A 19,168-nucleotide genomic window follows, 5' to 3' on the forward strand; every position below is an offset into this window, starting at 1 on the left:
TAGATAAAGGTGCTTGTGCCAAACCAGATGACGTGAGTTCCATCCATTATAGTGAAAGAAGAGAGATGGGGGCTGGAGAGGCAGCTCAGTGGTTAAGAGCTCTTGCTGTTCTTTCCCAGGACCTCAGCTCCATCAGATGATTTACAACTGCCTGGAACTGCAGCTCCAGGAGAGCCTGTGACTCCTTCCCCTGCCCCCAATAAAAATAAATCTTAAAAAATAAAGGAAAGAGTCAACTCTCACAAGTTGTTCTGACCTCCACACATGTACCATGGTGCTTGGCGCATGCATTTTCGTGCACTCACACTCACTCACTCACACACACACACACACACACACAAATAATGTGACAGTAATATATTATAGACATGAAGAAATATCATTCCTGCTATCTAATTCTTTATGGAAATAATGTGCTTATCACCATATGACTTACATCTCAAGGAATTTAAACTTCAGATGTCATCTCCCCAAGTTACTCCAAGGTCCATCCCTTCCTGTTCTTTTCAACATAAATTACAGATGGGTAAGGGATGGCATCTGGGTGGAGCTCCACATTTGGCAGTGCATAGTACATGTGCCACTTGTGAGTGACAAACTCTGTTTAACAGAAATAAGTATATAAATAACTCAGGCTGAGAAATCTTAGAAACTAGGCAAAAAAGGCAGCTTCCTCAATGTAATTTTAAAACAAACAAACAATAGCAACAAACAAAAACTGCAGATAACATATGTAGTGGTGAAATACTGTATTGCCACAAGAATCAAAAAGAAGGCAAAGGGGCATCTCTCCAGAGATGGCTCAGAGGTTAAGAGCACTGGCTGCTCTTCCAGAGGACTAGAGTTTTATTCCCAGCACCCACATGGTGACTCACAACTATCTGTAACTTGAGTTCCAGGGTATCTGATGCCCTCTCCTGGCCTCTTTAGGCACTGACACACATAGTGCATAGACATACCTGTAGGCAAAAATCTCATACACATAAATACAAAAAAAGGAAAAAAATTAAAAACGAAGAAGAAAATACCTGGTCTCAAAATTCTTGCTCAGTGTCTTACTGGGAGAAAATTACTAGTCAGTGTGATGAGGAGGAGAAGTCAAAGACCATCAATTAAATACAAAGAAAAACTTCTTGTCTAAGGTGTGTGATTAGTCACATAGACAATCTCAAGACATCTATTAAAAACAACTATAAAAACTAAGAAATGAGTTCACGCCTGGTGGTGGTGGTGCACAACTTTAATCCCAGTACTCAGGGGGACAGATCTCTTGAGTTTGAGGCTGGCCTGCTCTATAAAGCGAGTTCTAGGACAGCCAGGGCTACAGAGAGAGAGCCTGTCTCAAAAAACGAAACAAAAACAAAAAATAAGCTCAGCAAGGTTACAAGGTTACAAGTCCAGGAAGGGTGGCCTCGATGACTGAGCCTATGGGTGGAGGACTGGGTCAAGTTGTTTCTTTTCTTGAGTTGAGGTTCTAAGGAGCTTCTATGTACAGGTTAATATACAACTATGTAGCCAGCCAAGCATGGCCTAGGATCTCATGCCAACCCCTGAGATCTTTGGCTCCCAACAACCAACCATCTTGGAATGAGTTTCTCAGTGATGCTCCTGCCTGAGGGTCTATCATTGTGTTCCTCCCTGCTCCCCCCTCCCGCTTTAGTAACTCTTATAAACTCATTGTTTTGTCAAGACAAACTTGTGTACATCATCTCTTGGCTGTGTCTTTGGTGCCCTCTCTGGAGGAAAACAGATACCTATTCGAATATCCCTAGAAAATGTCCCACAGTACAGTTTGAGCCTGAACAGCGACGGACAAAAAGCAAAGATGATGCTGTGTACCAGGCGTGGGTATTCACGAGGGTCTGTGGAACGAAGTACATAGACACCTCAAGGATGAATGTTTAGCCTTTTCCAGCTGCAGGGTGGATTCGTCTCTAAGGACTGAACCACCTTTGCTGAGCAAAGAGCCCTTTTATTCTTCAGTTAGAGCCTGGACGTGGACAGACAAACGCAGAGTTGCACGGTCCCTGCCATGACTGAGAAGGCATCTAACTAAGGCTGATCTGTTGGAGGGTAAAGCAATCATGAGGGCAATCCCATGGTGGCTGCCTTTCCCGTTGGTATTGAAGTGGCAATGGTATGCAGTTGTATGGTCCCTGTTGTGAGTGATAAGACATGTGTCCATGGTGACATGAAGACATACCATATTCCTGCTCGCATGGTGGTGCAGAGAAAGGGAAGCCTGACTTTCTCCCTGCCCCACCTTTTGTTTTATATACTCAATGAAGCAAAGAATGCTCTCTCTCTCTCTCTCTCTCTCTCTCTCTCTCTCTCTCTCTCTCTGCAGAATGTCATGCTTCCTTAATAAATGGAGTCTACCACACATAAAGGGATTCATAAAAGTCACACAGCACCAAAACAGAGATTTCATAGCTGAATAATATAGTAACTGAGTTGAAATCTTCAGGGAGGAGGTTTTAACATCAGACAAAGGTCAAGCAGAAGAAACCATCAGCCAGTGTGGACCGACAATCAACCAGTCTGAAAATAGAAAAGGAAAAAAATATAAAAATGTAAAGATGAATTATGAGATATATCTACAGGACAGTCAAGTAGATACTGTTCTGAGAAGAGCCAGGAAGAGTCAGGAAGCTTATCAGGAAAAAATTGCAAGTTCATTCTAATTTTTTTTTAATTTGAAAAGCATATGTGATCCTCATGCCTAAGAACCTAAATATGCAAAGCAAAAATTGACAGATCTGAAAGAAGTTGATGGCAATACAATTTTTCCAGACGGATGTCTTCGGGGCTGTGAACGGAGCCAGCCATACAGCCCAGGGCCCAATTCTGAGTGGGGTGTATGGACCTGGCATGCTATATTAGTATTCTCATAAGCTAGTTGCTTCATAATCAAAAGTTCAACACTTGTATCTCCTACTTTTCTGGATAATGTCTGTATTGGCCTAGAGACAAAATTCTGAAATAACTCCCTAGGTCCCTGCCTGCTCTTTACAAAACCTTTGGTCTGTGTCCTAGCAGCTGGAAGCTTGTTCCAAGTTCTCTTGGCAGCTGCACCAATCTGTGTATACACTGCTATCTCAAAACCTAACTTCTGATCTGTATCTTTGTATAGTCCTTTCTCAGTGAGCATTTCATAAGAGACTGGAAGGTATGGGCTCCATCTTTTTCAGCTGTGATCTGACATTGCTCTGCAAATTTTGCTTTCCACAACAAATAATCTCCCCCTGACAGGCAGGCCTTGCCAATCTGCTTCCAATCTCCTGGGGGTAAGGCTTCTACAGCAATATTCTCTATTAGCATCTGGGTGAAAACCGCTCTTGGTCTATACTGAACATAAGCCATTTTTATTTTTAGTTCCTTGAGCTGCTTAAATGGTATTGGCACATGCATCCTGCTTATGTTTCTCTGAGTATCCCTATGCTCTGATACAGGAAATGTCTGAAATCCCTGAGCATCTTTTTCTATTGGCCGCTTCTCTAATACTAGCTTGTATTGGAGATTTCTGACCTGCTGTGACTGTCTATCCTGACTGGGGGTGCCTTAGGCTGATCTATGTTTGCTGCTATCATAGACAAAAGATCATTTCTCTGATCTGAGGAAACCTGCAAATTTCTTATCTCCTGAGAGTGCGATTCTGCTAAATCTTTCAAGTCTCTTAGCTCCTGCTGAATTTTACCATCAGGTTTTTGTCTCTCTGCATTCCCAGTTAAAAATGAGGGAGGTGAAAACTTCCTATCCAGATACTTAGCAACTCTCTCTTCATATTCATTCGAATCATTCTGCCCTGTATATTCTTTCTCATCCAGCTGCTCCTTAGTAGGCAAGGAGGTTTTTGTTCTCCATTACATTCCTAACCAGTTTAGGGGCAGATATTTCCTGCTGTCTTGCACGTATGAGCGGTTGCACCTTCATTTCGCCAACTCTGATACAGTTGCAATAGTGGCTTCTGTGAGAGGGAAGGATCCTTTCAAAACTCTTAAACTCTAAAATCTTCTGTTCCTGCTTTACTTCAGCTCTCCTGGCTACTAAAATATATCCAAGTAAATAGACAATCATCTGCCTAATAATTCTCTGTTTCATATCTCTATATACATTTTTACTCTCAAGGTTAACTTACTTCTCTTTATCATCTGGCTAATATTCCTCTGTTTCACATCTACAATTATCTGCATTTTTTTTTTTTACTCTGGAGTCTAACTCATTACATTTTACTTCTTTATCATCTGACTGACATTTCAATGTCTCATATCTACATTGTGTACATTTTCATTCTTAGGGTTAACTAACCCACTTTACTTCTTTGTCAACTGACTAATATCTTCCTGTTTTATATTACAACTATCTGTTTCCTATTTCTACAATTATATACAGTTTTACTCCTAACTTAACACCGTTCACTCACCGCATTTGACTTCTTTTTTTTCTTTTTTTCCTGCATGCGCTTCTTCTCAGACTGGTACATCCGCAGTATCTATTTCTCTGTGGTGTCCATCATTTCTTCCTCCGTTCTCAGGTCCCACATTTCAGTGCCGTTTTGCTGGGGTTCAGCCTATATCAGTCCTACACTGCAGAGGCCATCTATTCTGGATTGATGTATTTGGGGCTGCAATTGGAACCATCTGAACAGTCCCAGGTCCATCCCTGAGTGGGAGAGTGTGGATCAGGAAACTCCTAGCTACCCCACGGCATTAAGGACGAGACAGATACATCTTGTCATCTCAGAAGGGCTCTCAGTCCATCCTCGAGACTGGAGTCCACGCTTTATTCAAGCATCCTCTTAAATAGCTTTCCAATCATGGGGGTGATAGCAGAAGACATCTATTATCATGTATAAAGCTGATATCAAATATCTTCTTTAATCCCAGAGACAACCCTAAAACTGCACATCCTCACCAGCCTCTCACCAGTCCCTAGGCACATATACAATCCCTCAAACATTCTACCAGGCATGTCTCCCCAGCCTCAGGATGGATGTGGGTTCACCCAGGGCTTAGGTCTACCGTTATACAAACTAGGAGACATCCTCCACTGAGGCCAAGCCATCTGGTGGTAACCGGCCAACATCTAAAAGATAATGTGAGATTCAAGCTCCTGGGATTGAGGCCTACATCCAAAATATCATAATGGACATTTTTGGTCCTGGACACACAATATTAGTAAAATGCCTTCGGTGCCCCACTTTTCATGATGGATAGAAAATCCGGAAGCCAAGTGTGGAGGTGCATGCCTATAATTCAGGCCCTGAAAGCAGAGGCTGGGGAAATGAACTCAAGGCTTCATGCATACAAGGAAAGCATTCTGCAAACTGAGATACACCCCACCCAGAAACGTTTAAATGGTGTAGTCACACTAAGCAATAGAAAATCCCCAAGGGTATTATAAACTGCAACACACTCAACACTTCAATTTAGGTATTTTCCATGTGACTTTTATTTTCCTTTTTTCTACATTAAAGCTTGAATAAACACATCATGAATAAGGATACATAGGCAAGAGCTCTAACTTCCAGCTGTACTCCAGTCACAAACAAGGACATCTGACCAATCGGTAAACATTTATTATTCTAGGTGAAATACAATTCAGTTACTATGCATTATTAGTATGAATATTCCCAAGAGGGACTGGAGATAGAAAACACCAGCTGGGATCCAGAATAAGAAGTGACCACATTAGGTGAGAATGTAAATCAGCATAATTAGAGAGACCGAGGTGAGATTTCTGGGTCTGCAACTACCCGTGGATCTACTAAGACAGAATGTGACCTATAAAAAAGGTAGAAAGAAACATTTGTCAAAACACTATTTATAAAAACTCCCAAACTGGAAACTATGGATACAATCATTTAACTGCACAAGAATAGTCACAGGTATGTTTCTCCAACACAGTACTACAAACCATTGAGAGTGATGAGCACAGTCACACGATACAATGGAATACATTCACAAAAGCGTTTCAGTGTAGAAACCAGACCTGTAGAAGGACCCCTGGGGCTGATCTAGTTCAGTTGTAGAGCCCTTGTATAGCATGGCTGAGACCCTGAGCTCTGTCTGCAGCCCCACAAAAGTGTTTTAAAGAAGTAACTATTGGATAATTCCACAAGTGCTGGGGCATGCCCTTTAGAAGCACCTTAGAAAATGCCCCTTGTGGGGTAACAATAAAAATACTGGTGACAAAGAATTTAGTTTAACGTATTTCCTGAAGGAAAGCAAGCAAGAAACACAGCCTACAGAAATACTAACAGCCTAAAGCTATCATTTTAATAGTGCAATACACATCTCAGAATCCCCAAGAAAGCCAGTGGGAGAGCCCAAATACTCACAATTACTTCACAAACAGAGTGGGCATGTCCTCTGGGTCTATGCAGCATAGGTATTGTGTACCACAAAAAATGTTAAATATTTCACGTGGTTGACAGCTTTCCCTGCAAGTGCCTTTTAATAGCCAGCATGAATCGAACATACGTTTTATATAAATATTCAGTCCACTTCTAACTGCAAACAGGAAAAAAAAAAGGTTAATGGACAGTTATTGTCCTCTAGTGTCATGGATAAATTAGACTTCAGGCACTTCATAAATTTTAATAAGAAACTCTACCTAATCATCATATCTTTGGCTCCATACTCCTCCTAGTTATCTTGGCTTCACCCCTCAGGGGCCCTATTATGAGCCATTAGCTCCCATGGTCCAAAATTACATGAACCACTGGTCATTTATATGCATAGGACAGCTCAGTAGGCTCAGCTTGCTGCTATTTTCTACATGGAAAGATCAGACAAAAAAGAAGTTCCAGGTGTCTGCAGAGACTCCATACCAGGAGACGTGAGCATCCCCCAGGTAGCTTTTGGTTGCCAAAACTTCAGTCTGTAGAAAGGAAGACCAATGGCCTAGTATTCAGAAGCCCTCGATTCCATCCCAATAAGTCCAATCATTTTCAAGAGGACTTTTTTGTTAAGTGCCCCATACCTAATGTTAACACTTAGGTACCCCTGGAAGCCAAGGAGTATAGATGGGAGGTAGGGGACAGTTCATGGGAATGGGTGTAGCCCAGTTAAGCCTTGGTCTCTCCACTAGCTGGCAGCATAGAACCATGGACTAGGCTTTGATCAGCAGAAAGAGTCAGTGTGTGAAAATAACCAATAGTGTATGATCCAATGCTACTGATAAGCTACTGATAACTTGCCTGCTTTTTACTCACTAGCCCTGAAGCACCCCTCTGGGGACAGAGGAATCAGGAGGAGATGCGGTACAGTATCCAGAGATTCTGCCACTCACAGAGCTGCAACTATCTCAGTATGTTCCCTAGTACCTGTTGTTTGAATGTTTCACACTTGGCCCTTAAGTGTCAGCTTTTGAATATGAGGGTTTAAGGTAGGAGGAAGGAATTTTCAGAACAACCCCCCCCAAGAAAATCACAAGTCCCCACTTCTTACATTACTCTGTTTTGTCCAGAGCATAGAGTTTGGCTACTCATTCTGATGCCCCCATGGAATCCCACTGTGCTATGAAGTAATTTAATACACACTGACAACTAGCTTAGGTTTCAGATTCTTCTCACTGTAACATTTGTCTTGATTTGTAAATAAATGAAAAAGTGCATCCACAGCCAACCATGGAGGGGGGCAAGCCCCAAGAGTCCTGAGGAACAGATTCAGTTCCACCCCATGTCCTATCTGTGCTCTTAGAGACTCATCACTGCACTCTGCCCCATTCCTGCCAACATCGGACCAGCCTGCCCACAAGTTTCACAGATGCTCAAGACCCAATTTCAGAATCAGTGTGTTCTCTGGAGACAGCCGTCTCTTGTTAGTGTCCTTGGGATGGCCTCTTTATTCCTTGCAACTACTCACATCATTTATCTCTGCCCATAGCCCTCCCTGTTTCTACTGTTCTCTCCGCAATGCCTTTATCTCAGTCTTACAGAACCTCACACTGTAATCCCATAAGAAAAGCAATTCATTTTACCTGGTGGGACATAGGAGAGTAAGACAAAGACCACAAGGATCAACTGTAGGCTCCTCATGGCCAGACCAGTTAGCGAGTGAAGAGTCAGCTGAGAGGCAAGGCAGCGTCACTGTAGGTGTAGCTTTTGAGACATGAGGATTTGCATGGCTAGTGAACCTTTTAGAACAAGAACATCTGCTTGCTCCACTGAGCAGCCCAATAAATACAAGAGCTGACTTTGAATACAACATCTCATCACTAACAAATGCGTGCTGGCGGCCAATGCAATTTACACTGCTACTTTGGAGCTACCAACCCAATCCCTCTTGGGATTCTGTGTAGATGTCTTTATGTTTTCAGAGTACACCCACTTAGCAAATGCTTAGTATATTTACAAAGCTGTAAGTCTCATGTCACTCACTAGCAGTGTTGGAGATGGTTGTTTTCACTCTTACACATTCAAAACTCAGGTGGGAATTGTCCCCCTTTGAAAAACAAGTACTCTGAATTGTAACTGGAATAAACAGCTTTACCAAGTTCACATAAATCATCAATGGCAGCAGCACAATGTGCAAACTGACTCCTGTGTGTGGAAGTTGAAGACTGGCCTGACATGATTCTAAAGCTTGGCTGCAAGCATTTTAGAAAATAAGAGCTCCCCAAAGAGGGCAGAATAACCCCATAGTACCACCAACATGATTCCAGAGAACAATGAGCCATAGCCTCCTACTGAGCATGGCTGTGTGCTTAGACACTTGCTGGGCAATGTGAGATAGGCATAAGAAGTGTGATAAAAACCTTTTCCTGGAGGGCTGAGGGTCAACAGGGCTTAGCAGCTTCCAAGGTGTGTTAACAAAAGCTGTATGGTGCTGTGTGAAGACCCCTAAGGAGTAAATCTGAGCACTGACCTATACTCTACATGCCAGCTTTTTGAGCTTTTAATGGGGCACTTCATCTGTAAACAACAGTATTCTCATCCATAGAGCAGGTTGTACATCATTGATCTATCTACCTGTCCCAGAGACTTTTGAGAGCAAATGAAGTAATTTACATGAAAAATCCTTGTGAACTGTACATGGAAGGGACCAGTAAGCCCATATAACAAACCTTTAAAACAGAGGTGAAATACCTTCAGCTAGAGAACAAAGAGCCAGCACCAGAAACTGACTCTTCCATCACTATCCTGGGTCTGGCACTGTAGCTCAGGGTTAGAGCCCTTATCTTAGATGCACAACATTGTAGGTTTGACATAAATAAATAAATAAATAAATAAATAAATAAATAAATAAATAAATAAATAAAGTTGCTGTCACTTTACCCTGTTTTAGCCACCATATTAGATGTATATAGATGATGGTGCTTTGAAAGAAAATAGTCCCCAAAGGGAGTGGCACTATTAGGAGGTGTGGTCTTGTTGGAGTAAGTGTGTCTCTGTGAAGGTGGGCTTTGAGGTCTCATATATGCTCAAGATACCACCCAGTGTCTCAAACCACTTTTTAGTGTCTGAAAGTCAAGATATAGGACACTCGGCTACTACTCCAGTACCATGCTGAAAATGTAAGCCACCCCAATTAAATGTTTTTCCTGCATAAGAGTTGCCATGATAATGGTGTCTCTTCACAGCAATAGAAACACTAAGGTGGATAGATGACAGATAGATAGATAGATAGATAGATAGATAGATAGATAGATAGATAGACCCACAGATAGACTGACCACCCAACCACTTCAATGGGCTCTTATTTTCTTTTTTTCTTTCTTTCTTCTTTCCTTTGGTTTTTCAAGATAGGGTTTCTCTGTAGTTTTGGAGCCTGTCCTGGAACTCACTCTGTAGACCAGGCTGGCCTTGAACTCACAGAGATCCTCCCAAGTGCTGGGATTAAAGGTGTGTACCACTACTTCCCAGCAGGCTCTCATTTTCAGACTTCATGAACCTTATAACATGGCATAGGTTCATATCTGTGAAAGACTCATGAAATATCTACAGCACAGAAAATCAGCAAATAGTGAGTAGAAGGCATGAGTTCAGAGGCACCTAAGGGAACTGATCCCATGATCACAATGCTATGAGGACACTCCTAAAGAACATGTTCCATCCAGAAGCACAGCCAGATTTGCTTACCCATGGTCCACGAGGCTTCTGACCTTTTCTCCTCCAACCAATCACCTTTGCCTCCATTTCAACCCTTCCACTGTGCCCTCCAGAATCCCAACTCCACTGGATATATTCCTTTGACCCTTCCATCTCTGAGTTAGTAAAATTCTGGGTTCTCTGTGGACACTGTTTCTGGACCGCCTCTACTGCTTGGAATTGATTCACCTTTTGGTGAATCACAAGCCATAGGGAAGGCAAGTCTTCTTTTGATCTCCTAATGGCCTCCTGCCCCTTCCACAACAGTACCTTCTGTGAAACAGGTAGCTCCTTTCCCTCTGCCTGCTCACATTGAGCCTTACCAGTTTTACCTCCGGCATATAGTTCACACCCATACTCTTCTGCAGCTCCACTACTGCCCTCAGTCCCCTCAAGTCATCACCATCTGTCACTGAATTCATTGACCTTCTACCTGGTCTCATGCATCATATTTCGATAATTACCATCCGTCCTTCATTCAATAATTGAAATAGTCTTTATAGAATCAAAACCTGATCATGAATTTGCCTGGGTAAAGCCCTTCAGTGGTTCCACGGTGAGATCTATTAGCACAGGCAACTAATGTGTGCTGTCCTGATTTGCTTTCTGTTGCTATGATAAAACACCGTGTCCAAAAGCAACTCGAGGAGCAATGCATCTGTTTGGCTTATACATCTCAATCACAGTCCATCACTGAAGGGTGCTAAGGCAGGCAGGCAGAGGCAGGAACTACCGGCTTGTTCTCCATGGCTTGTTTGGTTAGCTTTCTTGAATCCCCTAGGACCATCTGCCCAGGGATAGTACCTCCCACAGTAAGCTAGCTCCTTCCACATCAGTCATCAATCAATAAGATGCCCCATAGGCCAGTCTGATGGGAGCATTTTCTCGGCTGAGGTTTCCTCTTCTCAGATGACTCTAACTTCTGTCAAGTTAACAACAACAACAACAATGACGACAACAAAATCCTAACAAACATATGTGCTAATAATTACCATAGTTTTCAAAAGCCTTCTGTGGTTTCCGTTGGGGGTAGAGACTAGTACATATTGCATGATGTACAGAAATGGTCTAATGGAACCATTGGCTCCATAATTAATACATGCTAATAAGGACTAAATAAAATTTCCAAAATGTTGGTCACAGTGAATATGTTTCAGCCATGTTTTTTTTCTTATTGTTGTTGTATTTTTTTTCATTTTCTACTACCTCAGAAACCACATTTTCTATTGCATTCTAAATACTGTATATAGGGATGGCAAGATGGCCCAGATGGGTAAAAGTGTTTACCATGAAGCTGAGGACCTGAGTTTGAACCTTGAATCCCATGGTGGAAAGAGAAAACTGTCCCCCACCAGTTGTCCTCTGGCCTCCATACACTGGTCATGGCATGTGTGTACTCACACCCAGACACTCACATAGACACAATGATAATAAAATATTTTTAAATGGAAATACTGTGCATAGAAAAAGAGTGGATAAAAGAATGTTATTTGGGATTTGATTTTGTTAATTTCTGACTTCTGGTTCAGTGAGGAAGGTGATTGAGGTACATATGGTTGGGCCAATGGAAATGTGTTCAATAGAATTCCAGTTTTATTTTGTTGTTTTTGGGCTGGAGAGATGGCTCAGCCGTTAAAGGCTAGGCTCACAACCAAAAATATTTTGTTGTTTTCAGCCATTTATGTTTGGGGTTTTTTGTTTGTTTGTTTGTTTTTCTGTCACCTTCCTTCACTTATCACAGTAACTTAGATTCTAGTTGCTGTGGAAAAGGGAAGTAATGTCTTTTTCTTTCTATCAATTGTCTTCCAATTTCTCAACCAAACTTGGAGATGGAGTCTGAGAGCCTGGGAGGCAGACTTCAGGACTAAGCAATTGGTTCCTTACTTTAACTGTTCCAGAATCCTGCACAGATGTCTAACTGTCAGCTGATTTCCCCTCTAATACCAGGCTTATTTCCATCTGGAATTTGACTTACAGTGTAAGAGAAAGACTACCATACATGGGATAGGGGTGTCTTAGGTTAATTTTATTGAAGAGAAATCACTTACATGAGAAACTAATAACCCAGGGTCAGTGCTCCTAGCATCCAGTCTCAGCTGCTTTCTGAGAACTGACTGGAACCTCAAGAGACCTGAGCCTGCCTCTCCTCAGGCCTGTATCCAAATGAGCATGGTCAATGCCACAGGTACCTAGTAAGATCCCTCCTTACATACCAGGGCATTTTTTTTTTTAAAGACAGGGTTTCTCTGTGTAGGCTTTAAATAAATCTCATCATAACCACAAAGATTAAGTGTCTGGGACAAACTGAAAACACAAAGAGAAAGAAATCAAGACATATTACCACTGCCAACAACAGATAAATAAATATTAAAAAACAAATCAACAGATCACAAAGGGAGGCCATAAAGAAGAAAAAAAGGAACTGTAAAGTATTCAGAAAATAACAAAATGCAATGTTTTCTCCAAAATTCATAAAGTTTTTGCATCAGATTTCTTTTTTCCCCTATATTCATTTAGCTGCACTGGCTTCCTGCTGTATATAATTTGCTTAGGGCATTATACGGAACAAATCATGGAAAGGCCCTAAATGAGAGTGCTGTAAATAGGAGTCTTATCTCTGTCTCTCACTTGAAGGAGACCTAGAAGAGGTTGAATGACTGCCATATTAACTGAGAAAACACCTGCATTCCATAGCAGTTTGTGATTAGCAAACTATTGGACCCAGTGAGGAGCCCTCCTGTCTTTAAGTCAATACAGGGTGTGGAAATGTACTCTGGCCACCAGATAATCCTCAGAATTAACTCGACCACTACAAAGATCACGGTAAGAGATGCATGCTTCATGACTATATCAGTTTTGAGGGCCATTGCCAGGATAGTGGGCTGAGAAGCAATGGAGAGGGGACTAGCAGGGTACAAGTGATCCAATCAGGAGAAATGGAAAAGCAGAACTCTTTAGGGAAGAGGGAGGTAAATAAAGGCTATGTTGGTCTTTTTTTTTTTTCCGTCCTCTATCCACACCTTTTCTAGTAAAATTATAGGCATAATGATCTTCATGTTTCTAACTCCCAAGAGCTATTACATAGTCACCTTCTACAACCAAATAACAGAAGAACACATAAATCCCTTGATGAGTCTTTCTCGTCAGAAGTTGGTATGGTACTTTTATAAACCGATCCTATAGACCTGGTTTATGTTAATATAATCAATGATGTGCTTTAAGGTTGTTTGAAAATGAAAAGTCAGACTCTGGATTAAGGCAAATAATATAACATGTTCCTCAGAACCCAGTCACTCTTCTCCAGATGTTGGCATCTCGAGCCATCCCTACATGCCTTAACTTGGGTTATTAACAGATTGTTCTTAACAGTCCCATAGGGCTGGAGCCCTTCTATGTAAGAAGATCCTACAGGTGTGCTGCCATAAAATCCTATGGATGACTGAAAAACTCTGTAGCTCCATTAGTTCCAGCCTTTCCCTAAACACATCCTGCATAGAAGTGCTCAGGAGACATAAGCAGACTGGAAACCAACCTCTCCACTTCTCCCACTCTGTCTGTATCTGTGGAAATTTCACTGTAGTCTTCTATACTTGCCTCTATTGGCCTCAGCAGCCTCACCTGTAACAGTATCCCATATACTATGACAAATAAATGTATGTTCATACCCTATACTCTTGTGCTGTATTTGGGTGGATTTGTTGAGTATTCTTGAGGTCACCCCTTCCTGGACTTTCTAGAATATTCCCTTCTACTTACTCTTATAGATTTTGCTCTGGGTTTATTCACATTCAGAAATTCCCCCCTGCTTTTTCGTAAGTGTAATATGTTGCCCTATAATATTCCATGCATAAACTATCATAGGTTCTATCTACCTACATTAAAGTTATAGCCTTGGGAGCAGCAAGATGGCTCAGTGGGTAAAGATGCTTGCTGTCAAGCCCAGTGATCTGAGTTTGATCCCAAGAACCCACCTTGGTAGAAGGAGAGAACTGACTTTTTAAAATTGTTCTTTGAACTCCACATGACATTGTGGCATGCACAAGTGAGCTACTGTACCCAAGCATGTGCATGAGAGCACACACACACACACACACACACACACACACACACACACACACACACACACACACACAAATAAATAAATAAATAAAAGAATAACTTTGTAAGTCTCCTCCAGCCATGTTACTGGAAGGGAATTTTTTATCTCTGGAAATGCAGGTAATGAACTCTAGAGTGGCCCAAATACAGACTGCACTGAACTGAACCGAATCTCTCACTCTCTGAAACACTCTCTTTCATCTGTTCTACTGGCTTTTCCTTCTCACACATCCATAATGAACCCAATCCTTTCAAGTTTTCCCTCATTAGCTCTGTGTCTCATTTTTTGCAGAAACTGAGTCTAAGAAGAAATGGGCCAGGGGTCCATGCAGACATGTAAGAAAGGCTGACAACTCAAGCCAGATTCATGTCCTGCCCTGTAGAGCTGCCCTTCTCTGCAGCCCCTCATCATTCCCAGAAACCCAAGGAATAAGCATAGCTTTGTTTGATACACTTGTGCTAGGAACTCTGAGAACCAGGGATATGTTAAAATGTTCACAGGAGGAATAGTGCCCTGTGGACATTTGGCAGGAGCCTAGCAAAGCAGCAATGAGCCTTCGGACTTCTGGGCAGCTATCCCAAGGTATGAGGGCGTGAAGCCCGGAAAGCAAGTGTCGGGGGCTTTCTTCTCTTACCAAAGGCAATAATGGTTTCACCTGGTTACACAGTCCCTTAAGGCAGCTATGTTTTCTGATCACTTGGGACAACCAGATCTTATAACCTTTACTGAACTTGCCCAGGTACAAAAAGTGATTGGTTGATTGATTGATTATCGTTTTGCCTAGTGTCTGAGTCATGTTCTATGTAGTCAGCCAGATACTTCAGCTTGGGCTTGGGCTTTTGGTCTAAAGTCACCTCTCATCAAGGATCCTGAAACTGTACTCTCAGCCAAGTCTTTTAAAATATATTTTGATTTATTCTTTAAGAATTTCATAAATGTTTAGCAATTGGCCAAATGCAGCCCTTACTCCATCTCCTCCAACTCCCACCAGAACCACACCACCATTTCTTTCTCTTAACTTCAGGCATTCTCTTTTTTTACCTACTAAGTTTATTTAGTGCTGCCAGCAAGTACATGGATGGAGGGCTATCCACTGGAGCATGGTCAACCTGACAGGGGTCACCTCCCCCAGAGAAAACTGACTCTCTCTCCCCCCAGCAGTAACCACTAATAGTTCCCTAGCTGGGATGGAGCTTTAAGAGCCCCTCTTCCGGCTATGCTAGACTTCTGACTGGCTTCATTTGTGCAGATCTTGTGCCTGCAACCTTAGCTGCTGTGCAACTCCACGGCTTATCCTAATACACAGATCTACGGGAACAAAGCTAGAGAATGGAATGTTCTGGATAAGCCTAGAGGCAGGACATATGTTCAGTTTCATCACAACCAGAGGAAAGGCTATGCTAAGGTCTTCAATTCCTGTGAGTTAAAAACAACGTTATGAAGAAGCAATGAAGGAAGCCATATTTCCTCTTATTCACAGACATCCCACACCTGGTACTCTGTGGGACTGGAGCCCTAGAGCAGTCCCACCAAGTGACTCTTTTTTGTTCGTTGGTTTGTTTATTTGTTTGTTTTCAAGACAGGGTTTCACTGTGGCTTTGGAGTCTGTCCTGGCACTCACTGGCTGGCTTCGAACTAACAGAGATCGCCTGCCTCTGCCTCCTGAGTGCTGGGATTAAAGGGGTGGGCCACCAACGCCCCCAAGTGACTCTTTAATACAGTTCCTCATGTTTTGCTCACTCCCAACCATAAAATTATTTTCATTGCTACTTCATCACTGTAATTTTGCTACTGTTATGAATCGTAATGTAAATATTTGTGTTTTCCAATGGCCTTAAGCGACCCCCCATGAAAGGGTCATTTGACCCCCCACCCAATGGGGTCACAACACACATATAGGGAACCACTTCTCAAGGTGGTGGCTAGTCTGGGTAGTTCATTGCCTTTTTTGCTAACTGATAAATCCATAAAAATCTCATTATGGCCGGGCGTTGGTGGCACAGTCCTTTATTCCCAGCACTCGGGAGGCAGAGGCAGGTGGATCTCTGTGAGTTCGAGACCAGCCTGGTCTACGAGAGCTAGTTCCAGGACAGCCTCCAAAGCCACAGAAAAACCCTGTCTCGAAAAACAAAAACAAACAAACAAACAAAAAAATCTCATTATGTGCTAGTGAATACCTGTAATCCTAGCACTAAAAATGTCAAGACAGAAGAATTAAGAGTTTAAGGCCAGCCTAGGTACATTGTAAAACCTGCCCCCCCCCAAATGAACTAAAACTTACATAATAAAAGAGGACTCACAGACATCTTGCAATGTTTAAGTCAGATTAAATATTCAAATTCACAAACATTTATGAAAACTTTGTTTCATTTTGCTTGAATTCACTGAAACTGGCCTCAAACTCTGGATCCTTCTTCCTCCATGGTCTGAATGCTGGGGTTATAGGCAAGAACCATCATACCCAGCTGATGAAAGCCTTCTTCCAGCTTTTTTTTTTTTATTTAGTATGGATACAACATTCTGCTTCCATGTATATCTACGCATCATAAGAGGGCACCAGATCTCATAACAGATGATTGTGAGCCACCATATGGTTGCTGGGAATTGAACTCAGGACCACTGGAAGAGCAGCCAGTGCTCTCTGAGCCATCTCTCCAGCCCCTTTCTTCCAGCTTTTTAAAATGTACAGTGCATTATTGTTATCTCTAGTCAACCTAGCTTTGGATACCTCACCAGAACTTCTGTCTGTCTAACCAGTGGAGCGGGGCATGGGGCGGGGAGGGGATGTCCCACAGCTCTGTTTACTCTCCCTCCTCTGATAACCACTATTCTGCTCTCATTTTTTAGACCCCAAGATCATGCGATACCCCTCTGTCTTAGTTCACTGTATATCATCTCCAGTCCCATTGGTGTTCGGGTGATTAATATTAAATATAGGTGCTCAATTGTCTTTGTCCAGTCATCAGTTGATAGACATACAGGTTGTTTCAATTTCTTGGATGTTTTGAAGAATTTTCACAACTAATACAGAAGTTTGGATGACTCTTTGACATGCTGGTTTCATTTCCTTTTAATAAACCCCCACTAGCAGCATTTCTGGATCGTGAAGTAATTCTCCTTTAATGTCTGTAAGACCCTCCATGCTATTGCCCACAATGGTTCTACTAATTTACATCCCAACCAATATTGTATCCTTTTTTTCATACCCTCCCCAACTTTTGTTATCTTTAGTCTCTCTATCATATAGCCCATTCTTACCGGAGCCAGATATGTAACTCCAGTTTCCATTTGTATTAGTGATGCTGAGAATTTTTTTTTATACAAAGCATCTTTTCTTTCATTCTCAGGAAGGTGGTCTGGCATGTGGATATCTATTCAAATCAAAGACATGATTTTAGGTCTATTGACTAACAAATACCACATGTAGCACACAGTTCTGTTAGTGCTTGCTTCCCCTAGGCAAGCCCTTTCAACCCCTCTGAGCCTTAATTTTCCATCTCTAACAGAATGGCCAGGCTCCTTTCCAGTATTTATGATAGCAGATGCTTAGGATGAGACTGAAGCTCTGTGAGACCACAAATCCAATGAAAGATGCCCTAAAGGCATCTCATGGCAAAGAATCCTTCTTTGGGAGAGACATCTCACCACTGGCAACCAAAACATGTCAATGCATAACCCACTATCATGGTCTCAACCTGAGTTTAACTCAAAATAGAGAACAGAGCAAAACTCTCTCAGCAGTTTTCCTTTACCAAGAAGGCCTTTGGAGGTCTCTGAAGGAGAAAGGAAGATAGCTACTACAGTGGATTATTTAATAATAATAATGAGTACTTCCAGTATACCAGCAGGAATGCCAGCAAGATGGCTGAGCTGGGAAAGTACTAACAGTACAAGCCTCATAACTAGAGTTTGATTCCTAGAACTCAAATAAAGGTAGAAGGAGACAATCCCACAAAGCTGTTCATTGACCTCCACAAGCATGCTGAACACACACACACACACACACACACACACACACACACACACACACACACACACAATGCATGTGGTTTTGGAGAAGATGAAACTGGAGTTGATATGCTAAATAAAGTCTTCAAGAGAATATGCCTTCAAAGCAGAGTGTAACCAGTAAGACTACGCTCTGCTACATCTTACAGATTGCAGTGTGTGGGCCACTTGACCACGAGCCTACTTCAAAGAGGATAATAAAATCAGTTATTATCAACCACCCATCACTGGCCCCAAGCAGTGCAAGCCTAATAGCTCCTTTCAAGGGCCACACTTTAGCTCCAGGGAAGTATGGTTCAGTTCACTTCTAAGTCTAGGCATCCAACCGTGAACACAGCACAGAACTGGCCAGGGAGTTTCTCCCTGACCCCTGAGGCCCTCACACTGTGATTGGTATCTCAAGCCAACCATCTGGAAAAGGAAGATCATCTGGGGACTTTTCTCCATCAGCCTCTGGCCAGGTAAGTGAGGACACTTCCCTTCTTCACTCCCTGAGTAATCAATCCCTCTACTCTTAGTCAATCCATGTTGCCATGTTAAGACCCTTTTGTTTCTTGGAACCCCGTGAGCACCCCTTACCTGTATCCTACCCAGCCTTGAATTGCCTGTGCTCTGTAATAGTGTTTGTGGACCCTGGGCTTTCAAATGTGACTTGAAGGTAAATGATGTAGCCATTTTCTCCTGAAATTTCAAAAGGTGTGAGGGAAGGTACTTAGGTCTGATGCAGGGGTGACCTGCTCTGCTGGTGGAGACACTCTGCCCTTAGCTGAGTACCTTCCTATCATATGGTTTGCAGAAATGAATGTAGTGTTGAATGGCACAGAGTCTCCTCTTCTTCTAAACCTATAGAAGCTGTGAGCTCCCTGGAAGAGTGAGCCAGAATTCAGCCCCACCTAACCCAGATATCTCTATACAGGAAGCTCCCAGACAGCTATCTGAGCAGTTTTGGCTCTGCATCCTCCACAGTC

At 42.3% G+C, this 19,168-nt stretch overlaps 1 protein-coding gene across 1 annotated transcript; it reads right to left on the reverse strand.

Annotated features, from left to right (window-relative positions):
- Positions 1 to 6,342: 6,342 nt before the first annotated feature.
- Positions 6,343 to 8,041, reverse strand: Defb135 (defensin beta 135). The gene is made up of 2 exons (XM_035452506.1): positions 7,984 to 8,041; positions 6,343 to 6,512 (listed from the first exon to the last, which is right to left on the reverse strand). Exons 1-2 carry the CDS (start codon positions 8,039 to 8,041, stop codon positions 6,343 to 6,345), a joined length of 228 nt encoding a protein of 75 aa, XP_035308397.1.
- Between the last annotated feature and the right edge of the window lie 11,127 nt (positions 8,042 to 19,168).

The sequence above is a fragment of the Cricetulus griseus genome, assembly GCF_003668045.3.
Source record: "Cricetulus griseus strain 17A/GY chromosome 1 unlocalized genomic scaffold, alternate assembly CriGri-PICRH-1.0 chr1_1, whole genome shotgun sequence".
NCBI classification, from domain to species: Eukaryota; Metazoa; Chordata; class Mammalia; order Rodentia; family Cricetidae; genus Cricetulus; species Cricetulus griseus.

Bases quoted from the DNA above. Each gene is read 5' to 3' on its own strand.
- Defb135 (XM_035452506.1), bottom strand. From the start codon at position 8,041: ATGAGGAGCCTACAGTTGATCCTTGTGGTCTTTGTCTTACTCTCCTAT. The intron at 6,513-7,983 runs GTAAAATGAATT...TCCTGTTTGCAG, and splicing joins ACTCTCCTATGTCCCACCAG to TTAGAAGTGGACTGAATATT.